The sequence below is a fragment of the Triticum dicoccoides genome, chromosome 5B (genome assembly GCF_002162155.2).
Source record: "Triticum dicoccoides isolate Atlit2015 ecotype Zavitan chromosome 5B, WEW_v2.0, whole genome shotgun sequence".
In the NCBI taxonomy this organism is placed as follows: Eukaryota; Viridiplantae; Streptophyta; class Magnoliopsida; order Poales; family Poaceae; genus Triticum; species Triticum dicoccoides.
This window is the reverse complement of record NC_041389.1, coordinates 493,115,791-493,129,767: the sequence shown is the minus strand read 5'-3', so window position 1 is coordinate 493,129,767 and position 13,977 is coordinate 493,115,791. Positions and strand designations below refer to the sequence as shown.

General features: G+C 45.4%; 2 protein-coding genes across 2 annotated transcripts; both read right to left on the bottom strand.

Annotated features, from left to right (window-relative positions):
- Positions 1-2,384: 2,384 nt before the first annotated feature.
- On the bottom strand, positions 2,385-4,341 carry LOC119311109 (flavin-containing monooxygenase FMO GS-OX-like 8). The gene is made up of 2 exons (XM_037586738.1): positions 3,074-4,341; positions 2,385-3,000 (listed from the first exon to the last, which is right to left on the bottom strand). The coding sequence occupies exons 1-2, from the start codon at positions 4,274-4,276 to the stop codon at positions 2,674-2,676; spliced, it is 1,530 nt and encodes a 509-aa protein (XP_037442635.1). The 5' UTR covers positions 4,277-4,341; the 3' UTR covers positions 2,385-2,673.
- A 1,137-nt stretch (positions 4,342-5,478) lies between these two features.
- Positions 5,479-12,960, bottom strand: LOC119311108 (probable E3 ubiquitin-protein ligase ARI5). Its single transcript, XM_037586737.1, has 15 exons — positions 12,689-12,960; positions 11,712-11,833; positions 11,216-11,318; positions 11,041-11,131; positions 10,322-10,494; positions 10,080-10,181; positions 9,888-9,976; positions 8,930-9,037; positions 8,726-8,819; positions 8,034-8,123; positions 7,260-7,304; positions 6,950-7,021; positions 6,753-6,846; positions 6,535-6,679; positions 5,479-6,029 (listed from the first exon to the last, which is right to left on the bottom strand). Exons 1-15 carry the CDS (start codon positions 12,872-12,874, stop codon positions 5,855-5,857), a joined length of 1,689 nt encoding a protein of 562 aa, XP_037442634.1. The 5' UTR covers positions 12,875-12,960; the 3' UTR covers positions 5,479-5,854.
- Between the last annotated feature and the right edge of the window lie 1,017 nt (positions 12,961-13,977).

Sequence of the window (13,977 nt, the reverse complement as noted above, 5' to 3'; positions counted from 1 at the left end):
GAACCGTCGAACGGACCAATACAGAACCACGTTGGATGTCCATGTCCGGACGATTCCGGACTGTTTGAGGGTGGGCGCTGAGGATGCCCTTAAACTCGATAAACCTACATATACGAATAGACTACGAAGGCATACGTAACCTTCCAAACAAATCTTCTCGGCCCCTGTATTTCATGGGGTGGGCCCCAGCCGCTAATTCTGGCCCAATTAATCGCCCTCCACATCAGCTTTTACATAGAAGTCTCAGTAAGCTTTCGTACATGTAGCATTGCCCCAGAAACTCATAAAAAATCCCCCGCAGCTCTAGGGTTTCTCCAGTTCATATTGAGCTTTGTTGCATCGACGGACAGTTACGGGAGGTTTACGGGGCTAGGCGCCCAGCCCACCAGTTAAGATTAGGGGGCGGTTAATTAGGAGGAGGAGATTAATTATACCAACTGAAACAGGACAACTCCTGCTATGGACTGATCCAAAACAGTGTTCCGATACAAAACCCAAACTCTTTGTGTGCACAAGTCCTACATGCTAAATACTCCCTCCGTTTCTTTTGAATCTGCATATAAGGTTTGGTCAAAGTCAAGTTTTGCATAGTTTTGACTAACTTTATATTAAAAAATTATCAACATTCACAATATGAAATCAACATTTTCAGATGCACCATGAAATGTATTTTCATATTATATAGTTTAAGTATTGTAGATGTTTATATTTTTTAATATAAACTTGGTCAAACTTTGTGTAGTTTGACTTTGACCAAAACTTATACGTGGAGTAAAAAGAAACGGAGGGAGTACTATCCAGATGGAAATATACGAAGTTGGACCTAAGAAAGGGTCGTCTTACACTTGGCAGAGTATCGAAGCGGGTATTCAAACTTTTCAGCGAGGGTGCATATGGAGGGTTGGCTCTGGATCTCAAATAAATACCCCCTCTGTCCCAAAATTCTTGTCTTAGATTTGTCCAAATACGGATGTATCAAGTCACGTTTTAGTAGGTACATCCGTATCTAAACAAATTTAAGACAAGAATTTTGGGACGGAAGGAGTATATGGCAAGACCCATGGATTCATGCAAGCGTATCGCAAAAAGTTATTACACCTAGGGGTGGTACTATGTTGTCTAAGGTAGAACTCATTGACCCACATTCTGGTGTATTCTCGCCGATGGATGTTCAAAGAATCTTACAGATCCCATTGCATACCCATTCTGGCACGTTTTCGGTCCGGTCTACATATTATAGTGAGCTAGAACATCAGTTTGGTTCCTGGTTAACAAGGCCAGATGGCGAGGGTAGTGAGCATATTAATCATATTTGGAAAGATATATGGCGGTTACATGTGCCTGGGAAAGTCAAACACTTTGCTTGGAGATGCTACATGGAGGCCTACTCTGTTATGGAGTTTTGGCAGCTCGACACATACCTTGTTCACCCCAATGCCCATGCTGCTTGGTGGGTGCTGAAGACTAGCAGCACTGTCTCTTTAAATGTCGTCATGTGAAAGAAGTGTGGTCTCAGCTGGGATTTCTAGATACCATTCAAAGAGCAACTGATGAGGACAGATTAGGCTCAATCACTATGAAGATCTTATCAAAACTTGATGCTGTTTCGGATGGATTACCTGTGGCCAAACTGGTTGTTGTGGCGGCGTGGTACCTTTGATGGCAAAGGCGACAACTTGTGAAAGGAATCGTGATTCAAAATCCTGAGAAAACAACACTTTCTATTCGCGTCCTAGCTACAAATTACATCAAATCGATGCCTCCAAAGCTCCCGACTCGAAGAAAAAACATATGTGGCAAAAACCGTCTCATGGACTGGTCAAGGTTAATGTAGATGCGTCATACTTTATCTGAAGTTTGGGGTGCTGTCATGCGTGATGAACGGGGTGACTTTCTAGCAGCAGCGACTTGGTTTCTTCCACGTATCTGAGATGTTGATTCAGTAGAGCTCATGTCAATTAGAAATGGAATATACTTGTTGGCAAATTTGGGGTGCAACAATGTGGAGGTGGAATCTGATTGCTCGTTTGCGGTGGAAGCAATTCAACAATGGACTCTTATCTAAGACCCGGTGTTGCATTGGTCTCTGAGTGCAGGCAGTTGGCAATGGATTTTGCCAAAATATCATTTAAACACTGTTTCCTGGAAGCTACTTGAGTAGGAGATGAGCTAGCTAAGCATTCTTCTAGTGCTAGATCTTCCAGGTCTTGGGATGATGTAATCCCTAATTTTGTTTCTCATTTACTTCTATACGATATGACCATCATATGAGAAATAAAGTCTATTTGTTGTAAAAAAAAAGAACAAAACAACTCAGTGGGTCCGTAAAGTTGAGGCGGGGGTACGTGTGTGTAGCATTTATGGTAAATATTCCATCCACTCTAACTAGCCTACACATTTACAGTGCGCTATTTCTCTGGCATCCAGATCGTGAATCCCTAATCCCACGCTCGATCTGGATGAAATTTCAATTCTGTAGGCGATCGAGCAAAATCTCTATGTGGCAATCAAATCTTTGGATACTCACCGGGCAAGTTTACTGATACAGTTTGTCTAATTCACATCTAGATGTTTTTTAAGGATGTCATATTTAAGCTTTCATGAATATATAATGCAGCAACAAGAAACAAAAAAAAAACTGGAACAAAAAAAAGACCACAAACAAAGTGAACATCAGTTTAGATGTGCGTTAAACATACCCTTACTGATACTCGAAGAGGTGCAGTTCAATTCAGTTGAGGAGTTTCTTTCTTTCTTAGCCATGGCCTGCCAATCACCTTCAACTTCAGCAGCAGCGGCCACGGTTTTGTCCTGAGCTTGAGCAGCTAAGCCGCCGCGCCATCGCCGGACGCCCTTCTGGACGTTCTCGCTGTCGTCGGCGCGGTCGCGGAAGGTCTCCAGGTCGTCGCTCATGCTCGCCATGCTCGACAGGACCAGCTCCTTCTTCCAGTCCTCCATCGGCGTCAAGTCGCCGTACTTCTCCCCAAACTCGAACATTTTCTTATCGAACATGAAATTGGATAAACTCAAACGTAATCGATCGATGGAATGGGTGCCTATGTAATGTGCTTACGTCGATGCCGCCGATGTAGTGGTGGGTGTGCTTCCTCGGCTCGCCGGCGGCCTCCCTGGCGCGGAAGTGCTCCTCCACGGCCCGCAGCATCTCCGCCTCCGGCGGCAGCGCGCGGCGGCCGGACAGCGCCTGCGCGACCCACCTCGCCTGCGCCTCGAAGAACCACGGCAGCAGGACCTTCCTCGGCACGCCCACGAAGGAGAGCGACGGCGCCAGGGACGGCGGGAACACGTGCTCGAACAGCGGCCCGACCACGCAGTCGCCGTCGCCCACGGTGACCGCCCCGCCCGTGTCCAGGAACGGGAACGAGTAGCCGTACCCCGTGCAGTAGATCACGGTGTCCGCGACGACAGAGGAGCCGTCCTCGAACCACACGCGCCCGTCCGCGTGCAGCCGGCGTACCCGCGGGTGGAGGCGCAGCACGTCGCCGTGATTGGCCAGCATCTTTGACACGGCCGGTGTGGGCGCGGCGGCCTCGGAGCTGGCGGCGAGGTGCACCTCCCTGGCGACGCGGCAGAGGTCCAACGCGATGTCCTTGCCGCTGTCCCGGCAACCGACCACCACCACCGCCTCGCCGCGGAACGGCTCCGGCGTCCTGTACGAGTGGCTGTGTAGCTGCCGAAGCCTCCATTCCGCCATGCCCTCGATGCCGCTCGGGAGCATCGGCTGCGAGTACTGGCCGGTGGCCACCACCACCGCGTCGAACACCTCCTCCTCCTCCCGCGCATCATCCTCCGTGCCGCCGAGGCGCCGCACGGACCTCACCGCCCACTGACGCGTCGCCGCCGACGTCGGATCCGCGATTGCGACGCGCAGGACCCGGGTGTTGAGCCTGACGGCGTCCATGAGCCCGAACGCGTGGCAGAAGTCCCTGAGGTAGCTGTGCACCTCGCGGTGGCCGGGGAAGCGGCGCGGGTCGCGGCCGGCGCCGGCCCTGGGGAGGAACTCGAAGTCGGAGAAGCCCATGGCCTCCCGCGGGCTGAGGAGGCGGAGGCACGCGTACACGCTGCTGGGCACGCGGCCGTCTGTCCCCGGGTCGTACAGCCACTGCCCGCCGACGTCGCCGCTCTGCTCCATGACGGTGACCGCGTGGCCCTCTCGCCGCAGCTCGCGCGCCGACGCCAGGCCGGCCATGCCGCCCCCCACCACGCACACGTTCCTCGACTGCAGCTGCGGGCGATGATGCACCGTCGCCGCGGCCATGCCGATCGATCGATGGCGATGGTGATCGGAATCTGGACCGGAGAGCGGAGGCTGACATAGCCACGCCTGGGCTTGGCTTTGCTTTGGTTTCAGAATCATAATAATATCATATATCTGCCCCAAGTTGTCATGTGCCGTTGGGTAGCGTGAACCGATACTAGTTGGCCGAGGAGAAGAAGATAACATAAAAATGGATGAGCAAGTTTTGGTTGAACTGATAAACAACTTGGTCATGCAATGTGTCGCCCAAAAGAACGCAAGAGCATTGTTTCTTGCGAAAGTACCTTTCTACCCCGAGGAGCTAGTGTGAACAGTAAAATCAAAAAATGGAAAAAAAATTATGACTTACTTTCACAAATGTTTGCTGTGCATGCAAAATTGTGAAATCACATTGGTGGAAGGCATGTCAAAAAAATCAGAGCTCCAAAATGCTTTTGTAATTAACATTTTCAGAGCTCCAAAATGCTTTTGTAAGTAACATTTTGCGATGAAATTTTGCATGCACGACAAACACTTGTGAAAGTATGCCACAAAAAAATTCAGAATTTTTTGAATTATTTTTGAATTTATTTGATTTTACTGTTCACACCTGGAGCATTTGCTCCTGGGTGTAGAAACTCCATGTCCTGTTTCTTGGTCTTTCTCTGGTTCCATCGTTACATAGGGCCACCTACTTATCAGTTACTATGTCTGTAACTTTTTACAAGACGTTTTCAGAGTCCATGACAGTGTAAAAGCATCTTATAAAGTTATAGCGGGAGTATTAACTAATAAAAGAATTGATTTCTGTGAATTTCCTCAGTCCAACGGCTAGCCTTCGGCTTCCTCCGTCCGAGCCAGGACCTCCTCCTCAGCCTTGGGCTACGTTGCTCCTCCACGCAAGAATCGACGACACGAGCAAAATTCTCGGAAAATAGCTAACACGCTATTACAACCCCAACACACATGAAAATGAAAAGAAAATCACCACAATCATATATGTTGGGTAGGCTTCACGGGGTCGTACTCAAATTTCACATGCCCAATGTGTAACGCCAGGTCTACACATTGGGCAAAGACATCAGCAGCGTACACCATCCCCTCCCTCTTGTCGTCGCTGTACTGCCCCCTTTCCAACATATACAAACACCCTAACTTTCAGAAAGAAATAAAAAGGGGTAGATTGTCACGCAAAAATGCGTAGCTGCTACCAAAGCAGTGTGTTTTGTGCACGCCAAATTCACTCTCTATACCTGGTATCATATTTACCACCATGTCACGACCGAAAACCATAGCAATACTGTTCAATTAGACACAGTAAAAGAAAAAGAAAAAACAAGTACGCACTCTATATCCAGCTAAATGGCAGGATTGCATCCTTTGCTACCTGTACAGCGCTTCACGTCCATGGCACCAGAATGCCTGGGCGGAACAAGCATCCGGACTCACTATACATATTCTGGCCAGGGGCCACTGCATCGCCCCTGCCCCCTATCCCTAACTGCCTACCTCTACCACCGGACCATCGCAGATGATATCTGCGAAGACGGGTCGACTAAAGGCGCAGCAGCGCTCGCAGGGCCAACCTCCACCTGAATGTTAAGAGGTTATTCTCGCCTTCTTATTCCTGCCCGCCTTGCCTTTGGCGGATGGTTTCCTCTTGGAGGCGGTGCGGGCTTTCTTCTTCGAAGTCGACTGGCCGCCCGTAACACGCACATCCTCCAGCCCTGCTTCCAGTGCTTGAACAAGGTTCTCAAAGTAGTTGCGGGTTACGCTGTAACACAAAAATGGTTTCAGCTTAGCCACTGCTCTTTAAAATTAATTTAGTTACCATATTCATTGATACGAGACTCGTGCAGTACAGAATGGGAAGTAAAATTCAGCAATTGGAGAGCACGGTGAGCCTACACGAGATGTCGGTACAATTATGCATGGCATAATGCATACAAACTTCAGTGAAACGAGAGCAAGGTTATAAGTGGAGCAGCATCATTGACCTAACATCCACTCAAAATGCAATGCAGGCCACATAACTCCTGCAACATCACATGATGCCCATATGGATCTTCGCTCGGAATGGTACAAAAATCATCACCATAAAGTTCAAATTGAGAAGAAAAAGAATGGCCAAAAGTCAGCTAAATAAGGACCTTTGACAGGATAAACAGAGAGAGCAAGAGAGGCTAAATTAGCACAAGTTAGTAACTTGGTCACACACACACAAAAATACTGTATGTAACTGCAAATGTCAGTAGTGATCAGAGACATCCCCGGAATACCTTGTTAGACCAGCAAGTTTCACACGAAACTCATTGAAGTCTTGTAATGAAGGAAGAGGTTCAGTTTCACCAGCTTTAGGTAAAATTGCATGTATGTCCTTCTCCGCACATTTATGGAGGCGCTCCAAACCAGACTCGGCTTCACCTACAAAATTTCCAGATGTATGGCCATGTCAATTATGCGATAAACCTTAAGCTGCAAGCTTAAAACCTTCTACCTTGGAGGTACACAAAAAAATCATTCTTGGCTTTATCATCAAGATAATACCCATAAGCATATGTCCACTGCAGCACTTGTCTGCATTCTACAATCTGTCATAGTGAAGGATGATAGGGTAGGCGTGTCAGAAAAAGGAAGGCTATGTTAAAAGTATAGAGCCTTTCTCCAGTTTATGGGCATTATAAGATATTTAACCTGTGACCAAGCTTCAGGTATGAACTTTAGTTGAGACTCCGGTATTCCAAGAATGTCACTGAGCTTCGCAAGCTAGAGTGTGAACAAATAGTCAAGCACAAGTATGATAAATGTGTGGAAAAGAAGAAGACTTGAAATGCAGAACCCAAAACTAAAAGGAGTGGCAATCATACATCCTTTTCAGTAAAAAATTCTACTCATTGGAGACAATAGCAACAGACTTGTGCACTGACAGACAAATATTGGGTGCATGACACTGTATTTTTAAGAGGAAGGATGGATGCCACAATGTAAGGTTTTAAATACTTACTTCACTTTCGAACTTTTGCAGATCTCCTTGTGCCTTCTGCCTCGACTGTCAACAGGCAAGAACCAAAAAGTAAGCACCCAAGGCATCATATACAGAAACTCGTGCCCCATAAATCAAACAATGCATACTTTGTAGTAAACACTAATAGAAAATGAAATAAACTCTGAACACCACAAAGAAGAAATGTAAAATCACAAGAAAATTCCTCAGATGAGTTTAGAGGAAAGGAAATAATTGACTTGGCAAGAACATAAGAGATGGATCTGGAGATGTAAAATTAGATCCTGGGACTCTTAATACATTATGGGGATAAAACAAGCACACGGGACATACATGCACTTGTTTTAATAATAATAATAACCCCCACCCCCCCACCCCACCCCACCCCCACCCGCCGAATTTTTAATCAGTTAGTGCAACATGTCAAGTGGTGAACTTGGTAATGACAAAAGGGACTACTGAAATCACGTGGGATCCACCGCTGACAAGGCTTCATCAGTTAACAATGAGGATCCCATGTAGTAGCATCTAAGTTGGGCCAAAATCAGAGTGGAGAGGGTCGTAGGAGGTGAAGTAGATGGTTTGTATAGTCAACGGTTGTGTTCTAGGTGGTTTCGTAGTGCAGAGTTGAATATCAAATCCTGGCTAGAGTTCAGGGTTGAAAATGTGGACTTGTCTTGTCTACAGTTATACAGGACACTGTACAAGCATGTCCTGGGAAAATTCAGAATTTCAGATAATGAAACGGCTGCAACAGGATCCTGAAGAATGTACCTTCTGATTGGATGCCCAGCGCTCAAAATAATGCGTGTATCTCACAAGTGAGTTTTTAGCCCGTTCTCTCTGTGCTTCAGCTTCATCATACTAAAAGAAAAGAACATGACATAAATAAACAGGGAAAGTAACAACAAACTGTAGTTGGCAGCAGTAAATAGAGTCAAGAAACCACATAATTGAGTAGCATTCCAGTAGCAAGAACGGTCATTTGGATCCTGGATCTATTGGATCCCGAAATAAATAAATAAAACATATATTGAAGTTTCAGAAAAATTTGGAAAAAAATTCCCATGTGTACATATTGGTGTGATCTACATACTTGTAATTTTTTTAGTAGATATTTTCATTTGTGGGGTGCACAAAAAAAAGATTGTGACCCTATGATAGTGAAAAATTGTGGAGTATTATATAGACCCACATATGTGTGTCTTTTGGGTAGCCCTCAAATAAACATATTTCTTTATGAAAATTTACAGGTACATACTAATAGTGCATCCGTACTTGTGAGGGAAAATCAGTCTTTTTTTAACTTCCAATGAGCTTTTTAATTATTATTTTTAGAAGGGACCCAATAGACCGGGCTCGCTTTGCAATATCTGGCCAATAGCAAGCTATGCACTTTGGGATCAAACCAAGGAATGTGATTCTTCCTCGATACAGAGAAGGATAATGCCCAAAAAAGAACATACTATGCCTTTCTTCTTGTCTGCTTCATAGCGATTGCAGGCATAATTGCCACCAGTGGTCCTACTTCCGTGTTCTGACCAGTCACCTAGACATAACCTGTGATGATGTAAGAGCATGAGACCAAAGATATTACATGCAAAACGTCCAATTTTCATCAGCAAAACAGAGGGTACAAAAATAAATAAGCTCAGGAGATGGGAGTGTACCAGCAAAACTGAAATTTGCAAGGAGGACGGCACGTCATATGCATGCAACCATGATTCTTCTCTATTGGTCGTTTGCATTTAGGACAAGGCTTTGAATTAGCTATTATCCTGGAAAAATGAATCACTTCAGAGATAGTTTTTTATATGTATGCAGAAATTAAAATGAGTCATTACACAAACTGTTGTGTCATAGGTCCCGTACTACAAAACTGCATGTTCTAGTCAACAACGTGCATTAAGCGAGTAACCAGAGGTTCTGACAAAGACTATAATAGATGGCCTTTGACAGCCCACATAGCGCTTTGACCCGAGCCATGTCGGATGAGAGCTTGTCCCTGTCACTTCCATCAAATACGGGACATGTCCAGCATTAAACCTTGACACATGCCTGCCGTTCCAGTGAGTCCCTTCTCCAAAGCATCACGAGGCCCCATTAGATCCAGAGCATCCCCTGCTTTGGCTTTCTGCAGGCCCATAGTTTGGTAACGATGTTCGCATAGTCGCTTCGGTCCTTGCTCTCCACTGCTACAAGCTAATACATTCGACCATGGTGTTGGCTAGAGCACACCATGTGTCCATGTTGAACTCGCTGCAGGCCACTCCTATTTTATTCACCTCTGTGGCAAGGGTGAAGGCACCACAAGAGCAAACCTATACATACTGGACTAGCAGGACAAAAGTAACTTAATGCACCACTAGGACTAACTTCCATTTTTCAAGTACCGGAACCAACCCACCTTTACACCCAATGCACTTTACTCCACAATGAAACACTAGCAATAATTGAAACATTGTTTACAAGGCATCCCGCCTTGGACGCTTAGGCGGCAAGGCGCTTAGGCATCCGCATTAGGGGCTTAGGCGTCAGGGTGGTTGGTGCTTGCCTTAGGTCGCACTGCCTTATAAACAAAGAACTGAAATATATTATGGAACAAAGAAATTGTGTGTTATAACGAACCAATTCACGTTCTCAGATTCTGCACTGTTCTTTAATATCCACTTTGAGACAGTCTCACAGCTAACTGGTCGATGAGTTTCCTCTGTACACTGCATATATTTGGAAAAGGTAGCATTGCAATAATAAGCTTTTGGATTATTACAATAAAACAACCAGATATGGCAAGAGATTAAACCAAAACAAGATACCGACGTTCCAGCAGAAGCTGAATTTGCACATGCATGAGACATCATAGTTCTCATCACCAAGAAACTCCACAGCGCAGGTACAATCAGGAGCTGGACACCATTTTATCTGAATATTAACATGATATCATAAATAAATTTCAGAAACCATAGGATACAGATGACATAAAATGAACTCTTAAACGCATATCATCCTTAAAACCGGTAGCTTACAAACAAGAAAAGTTCTAGGCTGCTTCAAGGAATTACCTTCTTGTTATCTTCAACGTATGAGCATGATAAAAATTGTTTGTACTTCACTTTCTCCTCATTTTTAGCCAATCTATTAATGGTTTCTTCAAGAACCATGGCAGTACAAGATGGCTCAGGGCACCGCAGTGACAAACATCCTGGACCATCATTTATTGAAGCACTAATATACCCTGAAATAGTTACCTTATTTTTAGCACTAGAAATTCAATTGATCACTACAAATAAGGAGAAAGATTTGGCAATTCAACAGTTCCCTATTTAGTTCTCTGTGGGTAAAAAATGTACAACTTCAATCCTTTGACTCCTGATACTTATGTTAGGTAAGCTATATGTCACAATTTCACAATTGCAGCTATGCGTCCCACTACATCAAAATAAATAACATGATTACATACATGCAACATGCTTAGTAGGCTGCTCTACATTCGCATGCCATGCACAAACACGACATCGTTATGGATATTCGCGATCTTGATATTTTTCCTAACAGAGATAGGGCACATAGGGATGGGGAAATAGATCCAACATCAGTGAGATTCCTCATCCCTGACCGGCGTTACAAACTTACAATGGCATACTCTGATCAGTGGGCTGATTTTTGTTTTCTTACACGTTTAGAGCCCCCGTTTTGATCCTTATGCATTTATGTGTTGTTTATATTACTAATATTAATCAAGTTGGTTATGTGGATGAAATAACAATATTGAGAGATAGACCTTCCCAACATTCATGGCAGTAGAGGTGAACACAACCAGCAGAGCTCAGTGCAGTTGTGGAATATCCTTCAAAACATATTCCACAAGTTAGCTGCAACCAAAGGAACCATCAGAGCTAAAACATGTTAACTCACTGATTTAACCAGATATGATACCAGCTGATAAGAAAAGCTACCTCCTGGCAGTCAGGAAGAACAGCCCCATTTGTAGGCAAGCCAACAAAATGACGGACACGTTCTTCATCTGCGAACCACTCATCACTCAACTTGCTAATATTCCTGAACAAAATTGAGATAGAGAATCTACCTTTTCAGCTCACAAGTATTCCACCTTTGCAACAATTTGAAAGCAGAAACTTATATGCATGTAGCATAGTTTACATAGAAAATTGTTATACATATTATGTCCACTGAAACTAGTAAATCTCAGAAACTTTCTCAAGATGAACTTCTCAGGTACTCCCTCCGTCCGAAAAAGCTTGTCCCTCTAGTGGTAGATACATCCATTTGAGGGACAAACTTGGGACAAGCTTTTTCGGACAGAGGGAGTACATTGCAACAGAATGTAGGGCAGTAGAATAAACTCGAGATAAGATCTACTGGAACATATGACTTCATTTCATGTATCTAACATGGCAAGCTGTACATATATTTTTGGGCAGCATAACTGACCATTTGTATTGTCGAAGGAGGATGCATGCTGATTCTCTTGGAATTGAAAATATTGAAGATACCCGTCTTATGGCTTCCTCTTGCCGCTCATGTATGTCATTTTCAGATAACACAATGTATCTCTGTTTGTGGTGAAAAGGAACAGAAGCTCTTTAGTGACTTTCAGAGCTATAAGATGAAAAGACAACAGAACAGAAAAGAAAAGAAACATGGAGGACAAAATCCCAAAACTGAGTTATGTCATGCACATCCTTATAGAGGATATACTGGCAAGAAAGCAGAGTTTCATAATAAAGAAAAAAAGAGTCACCAGGTGTGCTATAGATCTGCACATCCACAGGTTCCATTTTGTGGAAATATTCAACTCAATATCACAAGAAAGTCCACGGAAATAATCTTGACAATAACACCGCCTGCAGAACCTGAAAACCTAGCAGCTGACGAATACAACGCAATCTGGCATGCTTAACAATTAGCATGCCAAAAATGGCGAGACCTATACAGACTTGCCCTCGGACCACTGTGCTCTGTCAACACTGACCACCCAGCACAGGATGCAGGCATCAATTCCAACGAAATGCGGTGTAAAAGAACTAACGGTTGTGCAGTATGTATGTATGTATATCTGTGAAATCTATTCACCACAGCAGAATTCATCTCTCAGCAAACCTACCACTTTCGAGGAGCACGGCACACTGAAACCTACTGTCATCACACTTGCTGCCACAACGTCTACTGACGATAAGGTGCAGAGCAAGCGCCGCAGAACCCCAAGAAGGCTGCTGCCGTGCCGCCGCAACAAAAATCCCGCCCCAAAATTCGGCGCCAGCACTGCGCATTCAGGAAGCCACCGCACCCAGCCCCGAGATTACACGCGAGAGCACTGTGCGGCCATCACGTTCGCGCCCCAGCCCCGCCCCACGGAACAAGCAAGTAGATGCAGATGCCGCTACCGGCAAGCGGGGCGATCGACGGACCTTCTCGCGCATCGAGGCGACCTCCTCGCGGACCTCGTAGTCGTCGCCGGCGCAGTCGGATCCCTCCTCCTCCTCGCCGCCCCCGCCAGCGCCGCCGCTGCCCCCGTCGCTGCAGTCGTAGTAGTAGTCCCCGACGGCGACGGGGTCGGAGTCGCTCCCTCCCCACGGCTCGTCGTCGGAGTCCATCGCGGCCGGCGAGGGGCGATCGGAGTGGGGGAAAGATTGGGGTTTTGGGGGTGGGGTGGGGAGGGAGGGAGCAGAGGGGACGGGGGATGGACGGAGGGGGGTTGCGTCTTGCGTGCTCGAGTCAAGCCGACGCCATAAAGAAGCGGTGGGGTTCGCCGTTCGTGCGTGGTTTCCTACGTGGCGTGTGGGCCCCGGTGCGCTGCTTTGGCGCGGTGAAGAATCTGCGCGAGCAATTCGAGGCGGTAAATTCTGGGCTTCCCGTAGATAACGGAATCTCTGCTTTGTTCTCTTCCCTTGAAAAAAATATTCACTTTGTTTTTTTGGTTTTATCATTTATGCTACTGGTTATGTCCCACTAAATATCAACCGTTTAAAAATACTTTCGTAGGTTGCATGTTCAAAAATGTCACTGGACATCATCAATTACTAGAAGGGTTGGGCGCGCTTTGCCACGCCGTTAGTGTTCTTGGGATTTCATAATTTTTGTTTGTTATTTGGTTTGACTTGTGGGAAGATGGTGTGTGTATGTTTTTTTATAATGCAGTGTTTTGGTGGGCTTTTTTGGCAGTGTGATTATGGCTTATCTACTAATCAACTCATATTTATATAGGGATTCTTATGTTGGTGGCCGCATGTGTTATACTGAAACTTCAGTGTCACATGTTGACGCTTTATTAGTTTTCTAGGTAGTGAGAGGATGTGCGGCACTAAAGTGTTTTTAGGCTGGTTACTGCCGATTAATTGAGAAATTGCTGACCTAGTAAAAATCGTGAATCAAATCCAAAATTGATTACCTTAATTGAATAAGAGTTCCTTAAGAAATTGTTGACCCAGTCAAAATCATAAATCAAATTCAAATGTAACACCTCAATTAGTGGGAGGGCTCTAAAATTAAGAAGCATCATGTATTAAATAGTATTGGCCTGGTCAAAATTGAGTGACTCAATTTCAAATAAAAGCCCTCAACTGATTTTGAGGCCTTAAAAATTGATAAACGCTTGTAGCTAGTCAGTTGGCCGAACTTTCAGCCAGCTCGCTCGCCACGATTCCACCACCCCCCCCTCCCTGGTCACACGACGCGAGTACGTGGGTGGGTCCCGTGG